The sequence below is a fragment of the Falco peregrinus genome, chromosome 2 (genome assembly GCF_023634155.1).
Source record: "Falco peregrinus isolate bFalPer1 chromosome 2, bFalPer1.pri, whole genome shotgun sequence".
Lineage (NCBI taxonomy): Eukaryota > Metazoa > Chordata > Aves > Falconiformes > Falconidae > Falco > Falco peregrinus.
The window spans coordinates 118,629,927-118,646,759 of record NC_073722.1 but is presented as its reverse complement, the minus strand read 5'-3'; the positions used below and the strand labels follow the sequence as shown (position 1 = coordinate 118,646,759).

The following is a 16,833-nucleotide window of genomic DNA, read 5'->3' as shown; positions in this document are numbered from 1 at the left end:
CTGGTAAAAAAGCATCTTTCTGGTAAGCCCCCTTTATGTATTGAAAGGCTGCAATAAGGTCTCCCTGGAGCCTTCTTTTCTTGAGGCTGAACAACCCCAGTCCTCTCAGCCTGCCTTCATAGCAGGGGTGTTCCAGCCCTCGGATCACTTTTGTGGAAGCATGGCTCATTTCAAAGGAAATACACATACCCTGAACACAGCAGACACTGTCTGGAAAGAGCCTCCCTTCTTCTTAGCACCTTTCTTGCCACCCGCCACTATCGCCTTGGCAGAAATAGATAGGAGGTGAACGGTTAGAGTAAGCAGTACGTTTGGTAGGCCCCACCTTCCTTTCTTTGGTCATGGGCCAATAGAATAATTATTTTTTAATTTTAAATACGGTCTTGATATTACACGAGAACTTTAATGAACTGCTGCTAGCTGATTGTCGATTGATTACTGATTAGTATATGGCATATTTGGCCTCAGGTGTGTGATTTAGGTTGCATCATAATGTATATGGCTTTGGTGGTATGGAACCCTATAGCCTGATTTAAGTTTCGTAACAGTGTCCTCTGTGCTACTAGTCACATTGCTTTTACTTAAAGACATAGCCCCATTTTAATTTAATTAGGTGAAAGGCTACAAGAATGTGGCTCAGCAGTGAACATTTATTTATCAATGCAGTGAAACCTTCTGTAGAATAATCTCCTAATCCAGTGTTCCAGATGAAGAACAGGGATCTATTCAGAATTATGGCAGCCCCGCGGCACAAAGCAGATTATAGTCTCAGGAATACAAGTCTAAGCAGCTCACTGCCTTTTTGCATTTGCTGCGCTGTCGAAGCCAATTAAATTGAGACTTAAATGGAGCCTTTGTGCTCTGAACATGACACCTTATCCAAAATTTTATCCCCACAACCTTTTGTTCCCACCTTCCTTATAATGATGATACCTGCGAGGACCACAGCTGACTCATCCCCAGCATTTCCTAGGAGCTTGCTCAGACACATTGTTGTGTCAGCCAGGTTGAACAGCAGGGAAGTCCCCATGCAGGACCCTCTTGAGCCTCAAACCCTGCTGTCCATATACCTGATGGCTGGGTTGACCACTGCTGTATACTGCCTCATCTATTTGCCCAGCATCCAGGCTGACAGAATATTGGGTTGGGTGTTTTTATAGAAGTCTGCGTGGCGATTTTTGGTAAGGCAGACCTATCAACTGCCCAATTTGACAGTCTTAAGCCACAAAAAGGGGTAGAAGATTGGACTGCTCTCTGATGCCCTTAGAGAACTTCTAAATTATATTCACTGTCTCTGTCATTTTCCCTTGCAACACCAGGACTGCTCAGCTGGATATCAAATAGTTCCATGAATTTCTTCTAGTCCTTCCAATTCACCTCAAGAAACAAAACTGTCTCTTATCTAGAAGATGAATAAGAATGCACGTGATTCACAACACAGTAACTCAGAAAACATACACCTCCTGTCGCTTTGTTTTGACTTTCTAAGATTTACTTCTCTGTACCACGTGAAGGTGGTGTTTTCAGCAGTTCTGCATGTTGATATCTTGGTTTTGGCATATCTGGGTGCACACAAGAACAAGGTCACATTAGGAGATGATAGATAGTCTAGAGTAAACCACAAAGAGGAGAAGCAGAAGTAGACTTGTGTTGATTCTTGCCTGATCATCACTGAAAAAGCACTTACTTGTTTCTGCACCAGCATAGTTAGAGAAAAGGAAGGCCAGCAGCTTCAGGGATGATTTCTGGTACAAGCCCACAACAGTTTCATTCAGGGGGTCCTTGTTCTTGTCAAGCCAGCCAGAGATGTTGTAGTCCACCGTGCCAGCATAGTGCACCAGGGAGAAGTGGGCCTCAGCCTTGCCTTTGGCAGGCTTGGGCTTCTGGAAGTTGTTGGACTTGCCCAGGTGCTGGTCATAGAGCTTGTTCTTGAAAGAGGTGTCAGTTGCCTTGGGGAACATGCACTCCTCTTCCAGGATGGAGAAGATGCCCATGGGCTGGGAGAATTCAACGGTAATGTGTCATTTTATCAAGAATGACTGGACTAAAATAAATGACCATGAAAGAAATGTGCTTCCCTGAAACAGAAAGATTCTCTCTACCTTCTCAATGAGCTCAATGCAGGCAGCCAGGTCCATCCCAAAGTCAATGAACTCCCATTCAATTCCTTCCTTCTTGTACTCCTCCTGCTCCAGCACGAACATGTGGTGGTTGAAGAACTGTTGCAGTTTCTCATTGGTGAAGTTGATGCACAGCTGCTCCAGGCTGTTGAACTGCAGAAATTAAAAATGTAAAAAAAAATGCCAGTTAGTTTGGAAAAGTTGTCAATAGACAAACATACCTACTGTAACTCACATCAAAAATTTCAAAGCCAGCAATGTCCAGGACACCAATGAAGTACTGTCTGGGCTGCTTCGTATCCAGCTGTTGGTTGATTCGAATAACCATCCATAGGAACATCTTTTCATAGACTGATTTAGCCAATGCACCCACTGAATTGTATACCTGTGAGAAACACAGCCATGGCAGTAATGAAAGTTGAATCAGCTTTGAAGTTGGAAGAATTGTCTGGACAAAATGAAAAGCTGACCAGCTGTCAAGGTACCTGTTGGACATTTTGTCCTTTGGTTACATATTCATTCCCAACTTTCACCCGGGGATAGCATAAAGCCTTGAGCAAATCAGCAGAATTCAGACCCATCAAATAGCCAGCTTTGTCAGCCACTAGGATCAGAGACAGAAAATGTGTTCAAAAAAGGCAAAGAAAAAATGTCTTGGTCCTCTAGTATGTTTCTCTTATAAGCCTACGTCTGGCGCTACTCAAATGCACCTATTGTCAAGGGAAGCTCCTCTCCAGCCCCAAGGAGGATGTCGTCCCCCAACACAGGCAGTGTCTCAGCTGCAGCACACTGCTTCTCCATCTGCGGAGGACTGCAGCAATGCTTCATCTTTATGTCTTTCTGTTTCCTTGCAGAGCACAAATTAAATAATTTGCTTTGTGGAACTTGCAACATGCTTAAAAAGATTAGTTTCTGGAAGGGAAAGTCGCTCTCAAAGTGTTGGGCACTTTATGGGGTTGCTAGCTTGTCTCCTGGTGCAGTTCACAAGCAAACTACGCAGTCAACACTACCTTCTGTACTGTCCGGCTCTGCCTGCTCCTCCCGCTGCTTCTGCTTGAACTTCATGTTTCCATAATGCATGACGGCCCCTGTCAGCTTGTATATCCCCACTTTCTCATCAGGGCTGAAGCCCAGGATGTCCACAGCGCTCTGCGGAGGCAACAGGCAGGTCAGGGAAGGTCAGAGAAGCCCAAAGGCTGAAGCACAAAGTGCTGCTAACAGGCACGTGAGCTGCGATGGGAAGGTGCCATTCCTCCCACTGCCTCCCTCACCTCCCTGCCCACATTGAACAAATGCCGCACCGACGGGGGCCCGCAGGTGCTGTGGGGTGGCACAGCCCAGCACTCAGCTACCCCAGCCAGGATTCCCTGGCTATGGCCGGTTTGGCAGCAGGGATGCCCTGCCGTTGCTCTGCTCTGCTCCACTCACGTCCGTTGCCAGCAGCTCCTCGCTGTCGTCGATGCTGGCAACAGTGACTTCTCCTTGGCTCACGTAGGGGAAGTCGTAGGGGTTGGTGGAGATAAGGAGGAGATCTGCAGGTATACAGGGCACCTTTGGTGTCACTGGGCTAGGTCACCGTGGAAAGAGAAAGCACTCGCTGATCCAAGCCCAGCACTGCTGGCACTCACCAATGAGCTCTGGCTTCTTGTTGGACATTATCTGATAAAAAATATGATAGCTCCTTTCACTGGCCAACTGGAAAGTCACTCTCGATTTCTCCAGGAGATCTAACCAAAAGAGAGATGCTGTTAGTCTCCTGGTAAACTTGAGATGATAAATGGACAAATTCTTCATGCACTGACTTGCTGCAACTCACAGGTTTCGATATCCGCAGAGGCCAGCTTGCCAGTTATTCCAAAGTGAATCCGGATGAATTTTCCCTATCAGGCAGTACAGATCAACCCATTGCTTACAGCAGTCAATGAATGAGAGATATTAGATAGCTACATTCCAACAAATCTGAAAGGAACTCACAAAGCGTGAGGAGTTGTCGTTCCTCACGGTCTTGGCGTTTCCAAAGGCCTCCAGCAGTGGGTTGGCCTGGATGATCTGATCCTCCAGAGTTCCCTAGTTACAGGAGAAAAAGCTCCTTACCAAACATCACTATTGGTCGATAATAAATATCGCAAAGGAGATATTAATAACAGACCATTTCTATACTTCTTATGTGATTTTAACCTAAAACGTAGCAGATGTTTTAAGCACTCATCAGCTGTTGCTCATGAATATTGCCGTTGGTTTCAAAGGGAATAGTGCTGAAAGACAGATCTGTATTTGTTTCATTCTTGTACCCGCTATCATATCTTGGGTGCATACAGAGTCACTGCAGTGGACATCAGGGAGTTTGAAATCTGTATGAGAGGTGCTTCCACATTCCCATTCACAAAGGCCATGACAGCTAAAGACTGTGTGAAAATTTAGCAATTTTTTCTGGAGGTTACTCGAGCCCAGAACAGAGAGAGAGAGGTACAGCCTTCAGTAGGAAGCACTTAGCAAGGGAGAATATATTTCAATTGCATTCAACCAGCAGCCTTTCAGAATGCAGAAATACATGTCCAGACATGCTTTGAAGAGTAGGACATGGACAAAGCCTGAGACTCAAAATACTTAAAACAGAGAACAAAATCTCTGGGGTTTTTTTTGCTGCATAACTGCAGAAGGAATAATATGTAAAGTTTCGATTTATGACTCTTGTTAACTGCAGAAATATGGGAGGAAGGAAGCTTCTCTGACATGGTGTCTGTCATTTTCTGTGCAGTATGGTCCAGGAAGCAGTCACCGTGTGCTTTTTTGGAATGATAGAGCAAAGCTTTTCTCAAGGCTTCTAGCAAAGTCATGGTTTATACCTACACAGTCAGGGCATGAAAGCGTTGCTAGGGAGAATTTCTAAGACAGAGGTGGAAAACAAAGAATGAGAAAAAGAAATCAGATTTTATCGAGATGAAAGATGAGTGGCACAGCTCGAGCTGCTGCATCTTCCTACGCGGTGTTCAGGGCAGCCTTTAACATCGTGCATTGGACGGGGAGCGCCGTTCCCAACGCGGTCTGCAGGTGGCACGAGAGGTTTAAATTAGTTGTATTGGTCCACCATGAAGCTGGACCCCATAAAATTATGCCAACACAGTAGCCTGTGAAGCTCTGTGTAATTTTTTTTTCCAGATAAAAAAATCCCAAATGCCCTCCCACATGTGTCTTTCTGCTTTCTAAATTAACTTCCTTGTTTAAGAGAACAGAAGAGATGTGTGTGTCAGTGCAGCTGACTACAGCAACACCAAACCTCTTTTTAGTGCACAGCTGTGACCAGGGAACTCATAAGGGTGGATGGAGAACAGCATGGAAGGAGACATGGCAATTCTTTATACAAGTTCGTTCTGGAGTCTTATCCACAGCCAGGGTGACAAGATGCTGGAGGCTGAGACAGTGTTCTGGGGGAATGCTGTTACATGCTTCTCTTATTTATATACTCCTGCCTGGCATCTGATTTCATGCTGCATCTGAGATAGGATGCTGGGTTAGACAGAACTATGACCTGAGTGTTTTATCTAACATTCTTATGAAGAGGCACATACTATTGTTACGGAGGTTATGAACACTGAAAAAATAGAGTATTCTGTGAATAAGCTTGGAAGAGGGCAGAACAGGTTGTTGTCCATCTGAGAGCCAGGTGATTTTCCTTATATCAGACATGGTCAGTACATCTCTTAGCTGTCTTGAAGTTTTTCAGAGATCAGTCCCGGCATAGTGAGCAGCTGGTGAAAGCTGAGCCCAGGAGATTCTGGAATGGTGCTGATGGAAAGAGTGCTTGTGATGAACTTGCCTTGGCATAACAACCCATCAATCACAGACACCTGCCTGAGTGCAAAAATAATGTTCAGCTCTGGAATCTCCTTAAGTTCTACTGTGCCCTTCAGTACTCAGATAACGCGCTGACACGTGTCACCTACTCGGATGCACATACCATCTCACAGACTGTGGTGACACACACTTGTGCCACAAGGATGTTTGTTGCTTGCTCTGTGCTAGGGAGTGAAGCCCACGCCTTGCAAATGCACCAGTGGGCTCAGATTGCAGCAACTGGGCTGCTCAGCAGAAAGGGGCATCAGGACATGTGCTTTCTTCCCTGGAAGGATCCTCTCTGAGGTTACTTTCTAATTGTCAGGCAAGTGGTCCCACCTGTCCCAAATCTGTCCCTTTTCTATTGCTGCCACTCAGGGCTGTTAGATTGACCACAGGCAGGAGAACAGGCCAGTGGAAACTACCACCTGATGCAACTGAAATCACTTTTAACTTCAGCATAACACTCTGGAGTCCAGAGATCCTGCACTTCCCATGTCAGTGGGAATGAGCCAAGGAATAGGAATGGCACAATCAGGTGCCAGTGGGAACTGGCTGCTCTCTTTACACTTGCAGCCACTCAGGTGCTGTGGATGTGAACAATCTCGTAGGATACTAACGGGTAAGCACAGAGACAGACAGCACAGAGAAAACTGCTGTCTTTATCTTCCTCTGACTGGTGAAGACTTCCCTTGTGTAAATGGAGATGGGAGAGAAACTGAGGCTTGGGCCTTTCCTGCATTAAGAAGATGTTTCTTGAAGTACGAGTTCCACTAGTGTTCAGAGGCGTGGAGGCTGGGGAGCAGGGGTGTATGAGTGTAGGTGTGCTTGGACCGTGCATCCTGACTGTGTTCTCAGTTGTGCTACACTTTCTGCCTTTTGATAGTCCTGCAACCCAAAAATATGCATTGCTAGTTTCTGCTGGGCAAGCACAGTCTTGGCCAAAGACTAGAAGTGGGAGCCAACGACATACCTGCATTTTGCTAGGCTGTTGGTCTTTCTTCTTCTCACCAGTAACTGCAATTGTTGCAAAGTACTGGATGACACGCTTTGTATTCACAGTCTTCCCAGCACCGGATTCTCCGCTGTTTAAATGAAAATATTAATTGTTACAGGAAAATGGAAGAAGTTTTACTTCTCTGTCAGCTTTACACACACCCCAAAATATACTCACGTGATAAGGATTGACTGATTGTTCTGATCTGAAAATAAAGTCATGAAAGAGCAGTTAAAATGAGATGTGGAGGTCTTCTGTCCTCAGACAACCAACTGACTTCAAGGGAAAGAACTATATGGTAACTGTATTTATCACTATGTAACCAGATAAGGTAAATTCTGCATTAGTCTGCATGTGGATTTTTTTGTGCACAGAGGGATGGAGCAGCCCAAAATCTAACTCGAAGAGGCGGTTCCTTATAAGACACCCCACTTACTATTTGCTTTGTTTTACCTATAGACCTTGGCTTAAATATTATTTAATCTGAATCAGATTCTTTGCTGTGTTGCTTCTTTACTGTTTCTTTAAATTCCTTACAGTGGACACAGAGCCATATAGCTAGCTACTGCCTTTCCTTCATTATCAGACACCACAGAGGTCATTAGGATGCCACAGGCATAATCTTGAGTTGTGCTGTAGGACTACAGGAGCTGTTGCCGTTGGGCACTGAGTGGAACAGCACGTAAGATGCCTGAACTGTCAAGCGTTCTTTGACCAAGCAGCCAGTCCTGTGTATATCAGGGTTTCCCATTCCTGCCAAATGACTCACCAGTCAGCATGAACTGATAGGCATTGTCCGAGATGGAGAAGATGTGTGGAGGGGCCTCCTGGCGCTTCTTGCCACGGTAGCCAGCCACCACCTCCGGGTTGTACACCGGCAGCCACTTGTAGGGGTTGACAGTGACGCAGAAGAGCCCCGAGTAGGTCTGCGAGGAAGGGAGACAGCACGTTGGCTCCCACTTGGCCTGGCAGAGCAGTTCCTCCCGGCTGCCCAAAGGCAGGCTGCTGCTGGTACTTACGTAGATCATCCAGGCTGCGTAACGCTCTTTGAGGTTGTACAGCACAGCGGGCTCGTGGAGGTGGGTCATCATGGCCATGTCCTCGATTTTATCAAATTTGGGAGGGTTCATGGGAAAGACTTCATCATCCTTTACAGTCACAGTCTGACCAAACCAGAAGGGAGCAACAGGAGAAGAAAACTAAGCCAGGGCACTGCCTGAACTGGATGATCAAGTATGAGTAACAGTTGATATCACTTACTGTATCAGCATAGGTTTTGACTGTGACTTTGCCACCTTCTCTACTCTGTATGGTACCTTTCACATACATTTGCTTGTCATCCACCACAAAACAGGCTGCCTTAGCATCAAACGGGCGATTCTGGGCTTCAATTCTCTCCTTCTCAGGCTTCCGTAAATAGGGAGCAGCTTCTCCAAAGATTGCCATCTCTGCATCTGAACTCATGGCTGGAGTTACTCTGGAGGAATTCAGAAAAGCATCAGTGAACCTGTGCATCTGTAATTTATCCAGAAAGTGGTCATGCTTAGTGACTAAAAGGAAGAAGAGGACTAATTAACGTCAGGCACAACTTCTGCCTCAGTTTTAAGTATCCACTGAAGAAGTTCTAATAAAGAAAGTTCCATTTGTAAACAGACGTGTATTATCTTTGAAGACATCCCCCTCAAACAGGATACCTGTGTGCCCAAGTGAGGGCAGAGAGAATATCAAGCTAGAAGTCCTCAAAAGCCTCTCCTGCTCTACCTTTACCTGCTATTCACACAGCTGCACAGCCACATGGACAGAGCCACTTCAGATAGATAGTTTCATTAGACATCTACAGATTTAGACACCAGTGAGATCTGTAAAGTTCAGCAGAACGGCTCTCACACATAATTTTTAAGTGTAGACATTCTTGGCACCCGTCCGTTTTTTATGTTTTAATGCCAAGCAGGGACAGTTCAAATAGTTTGTCTATAACAAGCACAGGAACAAATTGTGAGGGTCAATCAGCACCTATCTAAAGCTAAACTTGTTTGTCATATGAACCAAATATATAACATCTTTTCGGATCTGTGGCAATATTAGCTACTAAAGGAGTATAATGTATACTGACAATAATAATTAATAGCATAGTATTATCTAGGTAAATAAGAACTTGATGATATAACATTTCAAAGAATTTCAATTACAAAGTACCTATTAGCTTTAACATATTATAGAATCATAGAATCATTTGGGCTGAAAAAGACCTTTGAGATCATCAGGTCCAATCATTAACCCAGGACCGACAAGTTCCTCACTAAACCATGTTCCTAAGCACTGCATCTGTCAAATTTTCAAACACCTCCAGGGATGCTGTTTCCACTACCTCCCTGGGCAGCCTGTTGCAGTGCCTAACCGCCTTTTCAGTGAAGAAATTTCTCCTTCTATCAAATCTAAACCTCCCCTGGGGCAGCTGGAGGCTGTTTCATCTTGTCCTGTCACTTGTTACCTGGAAGAAGAGACCAACGCACACACACCCCCTGCCCACAGCTGCCTGAAAGAGGGGCTGTAGAAAGTAATTAGGTGCCCTCTGAGCCATCGCCTCTCCAGGCTGAACACCCCCAGCTACCAGATGCCCCCCATCAGATGGTGCCCCAGCCCCTTCCCCAGCCCCCTGCCCATCCCTGGACACGCTCCAGCCCCCTGTGTCCCTCTTGGAGTGAGGGGCCCAGAGCTGAACCCGGGGTTCGAGGTGCAGCTGCACCAGTGCTGAGCACAGGGGGATGGTCACTGCCCTGGTCCTGCTGGCCACGCTGTCTCAGACACAAGCCAGGATGCTGTTGGCCACCTTGGCCACCTGGGCTCACTGGGGGCTCATGCCCAGCCGGCTGTCAGCCAGCCCCCCCAGGCCCTTTCCCTCCGGGCAGCTTCCCAGCCCCCTGCCCCAGCCTGCAGCGCTGCTGGGGCTGCTGTGACCCGCGGGCAGGACCTGGCATGGAGCAGTGTTGAACCACCTACAATTGGCCTTGGCCCATCAGTCCAGGCTGCCCAGACCCCCCTGCAGAGCCTCCTGCCCTCCGGCACATCAACACTCCCCTCCAGCTTGGTCTCATGTGCAAACTGACTGAGGGTATATAGAGTAATATTAGCTATGAATCATTAAAAGGCAATTAATGTGTACCAATATGTACCAGACATTCAGTCAGGGATTTGTCTATCAGAAATATTTCAGAAAATTGCTTTGTGCTCAGTTTTATTTTTGTTTTCTAGCGTTATCTAGTACACAAATAGATGCTATAGGTTGCTGCAGTCATAAGGACTGGTGCGGATAAATCAAGAGCATCTGGAAATAATGCAGGCAGAAATAAATGTAGGCAGGAACAAACATAAACAGATTGTTCTTTCCCAGGCAAGCTAATGTGCTAGGTAGCAAAAGAAAAATAATTCTAAACTCCTGCTCCTTCTTGGGATGTCAGATGCATTGTGGTACTAAAAAAGACAAAGGGACAGGATTGAACAACTCAGATGTACAATTCCAAGGCATCACAGTAGTGAAACAATCAACATGGAGTGGTTTTATGTTCAAGAAAGTGACAAGAGGAGTCTGAAGACATTTGCAATGCTGCTTTTGCACACATTGCTGTAGAACTGCTGATCTCTCTCAGCAAAATCTGTCTTCTATGGGATAGGCACCTTGCAGGACTTTGAGGGACTGCATCTCAAAAGCCTTTAATAGCCAGAAATTTCAAAGCACAGATTCCAGAACCTTTAACTTTCTTTGAAAGTATTACTCTATTTATACAGAGCCCAGTATTTTTGCTTATGTGATCCTGCCTCTGAGTGGCTCAAAGGAGGCAACATGAAATTATTTCACAGGGTCCATGAAAAACTTAAGCAGAACATCAGAAAATGCCAATAGATTCTCAGAATATCTCTCAAGGGGCACAGTCTGTTAAACTACTTAATGTATTTGATAAGAAATAGTGTAAAATTTAGATCTTCAAGCATTCATGGCCAGAGAAGGCAGCAGGTTACTTCTGTGTACTTCCATCCCTTTCAGCTCAGAATTCAGTGAACATTTTTTGGTATTGGGTTGGAAGGCACGTATGTGGAAGGTTCCTTCTGTTGCTCTGGTGAACTCTGCCAGTCACTCAATCACTAACCTTCCTCAGAAAGTGTAGAAGGGAACAATGCATATTAAATTTTCTGTGAAGGTGACTCTGTACATAAACAGATCTGTCTGTCAGACAGATGAGATTGTCCTGAACTTTGTTCTGGTTTCAGGACCTGTGCGGTAAACCAAAGTCAGCATATAAGGTTCCAGACCTTGCCCCAGAGGAAACTAACTTAAGGCAGGATAAGCTGAGACCCTTCTTGAATTGAATACAACCTCAGTTTCAGGCTTCCAGCAGTTGTGCAGATACCAGGGGGTGAATTTTAATAGTCTATAAATCCCAGAATTCCAGGTTACACCAAAAAAAGACATTACTGTTGCTGTCTGTCACCCTCTTGGCTAAGCTTGATTATCTGTCACTTTTCTTTCCGGATAAATGGAGTATTTCCTACCATGAACTGTGAATACACTCATATTGATTAAAATAGCATATAGCCTTTTCAGTGAACCTGGTTCTACAACACAATCTTTTGCCACCTACCCTCGCCATTGTCTGGGTGAACTTCACTCACGGCTCAGGATCAATTAGCAAAGCTACATGTTACGTTAAACCCTTACCTTCAGAGAGCCCAGGAAGAAATCTGCTTTCCGTATCTGTGTGGAATGGTTAAAGAGAGGACAGAGAGAGTTAAAACCAATCCATTTGCTTAAGCGTATGCTCTACCAAGCATTTACACACCTCACGTAGTCTCTCCCAACAGCCAAGCTGTACACAGACCCTTACAGCTCTTGATCTAGAACCAAATCTCACAGAGAATCTTGTGTTCCTCCCCGCGTTCAGATCCGCTGAAAACAAGTCTAATGTCTAAGAAAAGATCAGCTACATTACATATATTTTCCAATCAATTCCAACTGCCTTCAAAGTTCGTTTTCCTGTGTCTTTCATAGGGCTTGGAGGTAGCAAAGTTTGTAGAAGGCCCCTCCAAGGAACAGCATGGCTCTTCTGTTTCTGTTTGTGCCGCCACACTGGAGTAGTTTGGGACTCTAACCTTGCTGTTGCATATAAAGCATGACGTGGAATGTTAGAAGTGTGGAATGAGAAGAAAATGCCCCTACATATTCCACCTCTCTGCAGAGCTGTGGAGATGTCATGGTCAGAGTATGAAGCAAGCAGATGGGACTTACCGTGAGATGCTGAGGTAACAAAGAATAAGGTTGCGTTCAGCTGTGGCTCTTTATATGTAACCTCCTGCCCACACAGCATTCAAGCACTCTATTTTTGGTCAATAATAATTTACTCTTTAGTTGTAAACGTGTTGAAGCTCTGATCTCTCTGCTAATTACTCAGGGACAGGATTGGTTTAAGGCTCTATGGAGTCAGCTGCACTGACCTGTTCTTTCCACATTGCTGTGTGCCAGGGTGAAGGATGGAGGAACCCAAAGACAGCACCGATAACGCCAAATAAGGCAACACTTCGCTCCTGGCTTCAAGAGCTTGCTTTAACCAACAAGGTATTTTTTTTTCTCCAGTTGTCTACAATAATTTCTTCATGGACTGTGATTTTAATGCATCCCATCCTAGTCTGTGTGAAGACTTAGGGAGGCAAATTTTTCCCCTCATTCTTTCTATCACTGTATGGGGTGCTGATAAGCTTGAAACCAGCCTCAAGCTTGGGACAACTTAAGACAGCTGCCAGCGTGCAGTCCTGGCCTGTAGGTTTACGATACACGAGGGCTGCAGGCATACCCCAGGTCCCAGCCCCTGGGAAGGAGCCTGGCTTCTGTGCCACTCCGTTATCCAGCAGAGGATGTAACGGAGCAGGCTGAACATCAAACCAGAGTAACTTTGACTTGCTCTATAACATTATGTGGAAAGAGAGTGTCTGCTCCTTTAAGGGTATCTGCTTAAGGACCTTTTTTGACACACAAGGGACAGTAAGAAAGGAAGTCATAACCAAGAACATACCAGGACACAAACCTGGCTGACAAATGTTGAGGGAGGAGGTGATGGGAACCAAATCCGATCAGTCACACTACTTGATGAAGGCATGTGAAGAGCGTGAAAATGTTTATTCCAGCAAGGTTACCAGATCAAGGACCTTGTCAGCTGGGAAAGTAAGGTAAAAGGGGGAACCAGAAACAATATACATGGAGACACAGACCTGACAAAAAAAAAACAAGACAAAAAGAAACAAACTTCACCAGGGACATTAACTGATGGGCTATCAGAAAGCTACAGGTGCTATTTCCAGGAAGATCATCCTGGACTGCACAACTGCTACATGAACCAGGGGAGATCCCAGACAGGGTTGGGGTGGGTGCAGGAACTGATAGAGCTGTACAAGCCCATGAGGGGAATGCAGGGAGGGACAAAGAGGCAGGTAAACAGAAAAGGGTATAAAAGGGGCCGATCACATGGAAAACTGTACCACTCTGTGTGCTTTTCTGGCTGAGTCCTGAACCTCATCACCACAGTCTGTCCTGTCTTCTTATGAAATATTTTCTCTGCAATCTCTCCATGAAATCTCACTATCCAGTGTATACATGTGCATGCATGGACTAAGTACCAGGTACTGGTGAGGCCTCTGTGTATGAGACTAAAAGGTGGTGCCATCTCCTGGCCTGATCACCTACTCACCTGCTTCCACACCTTTGGTTCCTCCCTTAAGCATCCCATCAGCAGCCCCCCTGTGAGCATGACTGCTCTTCCCCTGTCACAGCACTATCAAAACCAGCCAGCTGCAGCAAGGATTTTACCATCCCAGGTTAACTTCAGTTAGTAGCTCCCACGCCTTGCCCCAGCACAGCCACCAACCACCCACAAGGTTTCAAAATTTCATCTACTGCCCATGCTGTGTCTTTATCCTCTTCAGGCAAGTCTACCCTGCTTCTTGCCTCTGCTGCACCCCATCTCTGGGCTCTTCTTCCAGCCAGCCTCTCCTTATCCAGGCCCCCTGCTTCTCCCAGGACCTATCCTTGTCTCTCCTACACCCAGAGCACACTCCCTCTGCCTCATCCAAGACTCCCCTTCCCTACCCCTTAGAGCTATTTAACTACTCTCAGGAACCAGCCACAGCTGCACCTTATCCACGTCAGCCAACCCACCGCCCCTGAAGCCAACCCGCAGCTGTATGTTATCAATGTTAATTAACCCAGTTTCATTCCTCTACAATTCCTCCACATTCCCCTGCAACCCGTGGTGCGTCCCACACCCCCTGGCAGCAGCCCCCCTCAATTTGAAAGCAGAGTGGCTTCCCATGGCTCATGGTGGTGGGCTTCACGCCTGGATCCCAGGCATCAGGACAGCCCTGGGAGGGGCCTGGCAAAGGTACTGTTCCTCAGGGTCCCCATGCACCCTGTGCTCCTCTGGGCTGGAGGAAAAGTGCCTTTAAAGGACTGATGGCTCCTGTGATGGACCTGGGAGTAGCTGGGCAGGGTGTTATTTGGGCTCCCCCTCCTGCCATTGTCTCTCTGTGCTGCTTTATGGGTGTACATACAAGTTTTTATCACATAAGCTAACACAGGCTGCTCGGATGTTGCCTGCACGTTAGCTGGGCTTCCCTGTGGGAACAATGTGTCATCTGCAACAGAAGGTGGAAGGAAGACCTGAAGAGGCACACGCAGATCTTTCATGGTGTTTTGGGATTCATTCCTGCGACTGGCCTGCTGCAAGAAGTTGCTTGTGTCGGCTGTTCCAGGGTGGGATCAGCTCCTCAGTCAGTCCCTGTCCCTGCAGTCTATCGCACCAGTGGGGCAAAACTCCAGCTGCAGCCTCATGTCTGCAGAGGTTCAGCAGAAGTCAGCCAGGCAGAGACAATGTCGTGGCTGAGCCAGACCGAGGCTTTATTTTCCTTTTTCTGTAAAAGCATGCGTAGCATTGAGCCGTTTCCACTTACTGCTTTTGTTTTCCTTCAGACTTATCTGAGGCATGACTGTTGTGGGTGAATGGTTTTAGCTGTTTAATGTTTGTTGTTGGAAATGTTTGCCTAGACCAGAGATGGTTTTCCTCATTGCTGTTGTGTTTTAAGGCTTGACTGAAGCAAGGCACTGCTTTGTAATGGGCACAGCACGGTATTGCAGGAGTCTTTTCAGGAGATATTTGACAGTATCCACCTGTCAGATTATGCATGAAGGCAGAACCTGGCTGATAGGGCTGTAGAGGCTTGGTAGCACTGCTCTGTGAACACAGGGTGTGAGCAAGCATGGAAAAGGGGATAAGAGCAGGGCTGCCAACACACAGCTATGGTGTGATCACATGGACCTGGGGCAGGTAGGGATGGGATAAGTCATTTGGAGGGGAAGTGGAAAGAGTCAGGAGTCAAACTTGGTGGTTTTGCTGATGTTAGCATGATGTTTGAAGCCTCATCAGCATATTGTTGTGTCATTTGTGAATGTTGTGATGCCAGATAGGCTAGGTGACAGCTTTCACATTTTTTTCTGGTGCCAGTGGTGTCACTGTATTGATGTATTGAATGGCCCAATACTGTACAGAACCTGATGAGACCAGGTCTGTTGCAACCGTTCTGGGTGGCGTAGCTCACTGGTGCCCTTGCACAGTGTCTGCAAGGTGTGGCAGACAGACAAAGAGAGGGAGAAGCTGTTGCCCAGCCTCTTCTTCAAGGTCTGACTACTCACAGTCAGCCCGTTAGACATGTTGAAGTGTACGTCTGACCAGCAGAACCCCACAGTCAGAGGAGGCTTGCTGTGCTTGCCACAGCATTGCACAGCTCTCTGACCACGCCAGCTGATGTCTATGGGTGATGAGGTGTTGTCTGCTGCACAGCAATATTTGCTGCTGCTGCCTGTGGGCTCACAAACTCCCCTTCATGGCTGAGCTGCCCTGTTGGGGTGATAAAATAGACCTGTCAGCCTTGGTTTCTGTAATGAACTGGTACAGGTCCCAGAGTCTGGAGGGCTTTTGCAGCCCATATTTTGTAACCCAGGGTTTCACCCTGTGCGTACACTGCAAAGCAGATAGGAAAAAGCCTGTGTAAAAGTAAAATCCTGTCTATACACTGTGTAAAAGTAAAATCCTGTCTGTACACTGGAATGCAGGCAAAGCTAAAGTTTGTGTCTGTGGATGGTAACAGTTTGGAGTACGATCTAGTTTGAAGTCCACACACTGCCTGAAAGAAGCATATATATAATCTGCTTGAGTCAGAGGCAGGAAAAAAATACCCTGAAATTAGGAAGTGGGGTCCCCAAAAGCCTGAACGGTTCTGTGGCAGGTACAGAGGCTTCTGAGCAAGGCGGCTTTCGACTGCTTTTCTTTCTGTGGCATACAGGAAAACAGGGATATCTACACGGCATGGAGGCTGCATGCTGATTTGTCATCTTTTTTCTTCCTCCAAAAGGAACTTGGTAGCAACACTTCTCACAGGTGGTAATCAATCCCACAGACTTAATTCCTCAGGTGCCTGACGTGTGGGTCTGGGAATGGGTTTGGAAATACGGTGACACTCAACTAGGACTGGAGTCAGGGGAAGCTGTCCTGTAAAGCTGTAAAATGCTTATCAAAGCCTTGAGATTGAATGCTAAAAATAGTGACTATTTTTGACCTTGATTACATATCAGTGATGAAACAGTAACATACGTCTTCATATTATTGGATTGCTGCTGAAAAAATAGCTTTGGAAACTTTATTTATATGTGTGTATGCATGTGTATATATACATATATACACATATCTATATATGTATGCATATATTGCATACAGTGAATATATTAATGTGTAATGTTTCACACATGTATGTCATAACCTTGGAAAGGCTATGAGGAATTTAGTA

The 16,833-nt window shown here is 46.1% G+C and overlaps 1 protein-coding gene across 1 annotated transcript in view; it reads right to left on the bottom strand.

Annotated features, from left to right (window-relative positions):
• Positions 1 to 8,415, bottom strand: part of LOC101921189 (myosin-13) — a 33,936-nt gene extending 25,521 nt beyond the window's left edge. The window contains exons 1-15 of the mRNA XM_055795117.1: positions 8,212 to 8,415; positions 7,971 to 8,114; positions 7,721 to 7,877; positions 7,129 to 7,156; positions 6,928 to 7,039; positions 4,095 to 4,187; positions 3,937 to 4,000; positions 3,749 to 3,847; positions 3,549 to 3,652; positions 3,131 to 3,269; positions 2,606 to 2,724; positions 2,356 to 2,505; positions 2,103 to 2,273; positions 1,688 to 1,997; positions 190 to 257 (exon numbers count right to left, since the gene is read on the bottom strand). Of these exons, the coding sequence (XP_055651092.1) occupies positions 190 to 257; positions 1,688 to 1,997; positions 2,103 to 2,273; positions 2,356 to 2,505; positions 2,606 to 2,724; positions 3,131 to 3,269; positions 3,549 to 3,652; positions 3,749 to 3,847; positions 3,937 to 4,000; positions 4,095 to 4,187; positions 6,928 to 7,039; positions 7,129 to 7,156; positions 7,721 to 7,877; positions 7,971 to 8,114; positions 8,212 to 8,415 (1,962 nt within the window). The remainder of the gene's footprint in view (positions 1 to 189; positions 258 to 1,687; positions 1,998 to 2,102; positions 2,274 to 2,355; positions 2,506 to 2,605; positions 2,725 to 3,130; positions 3,270 to 3,548; positions 3,653 to 3,748; positions 3,848 to 3,936; positions 4,001 to 4,094; positions 4,188 to 6,927; positions 7,040 to 7,128; positions 7,157 to 7,720; positions 7,878 to 7,970; positions 8,115 to 8,211) is intronic.
• Positions 8,416 to 16,833: the final 8,418 nt, after the last annotated feature.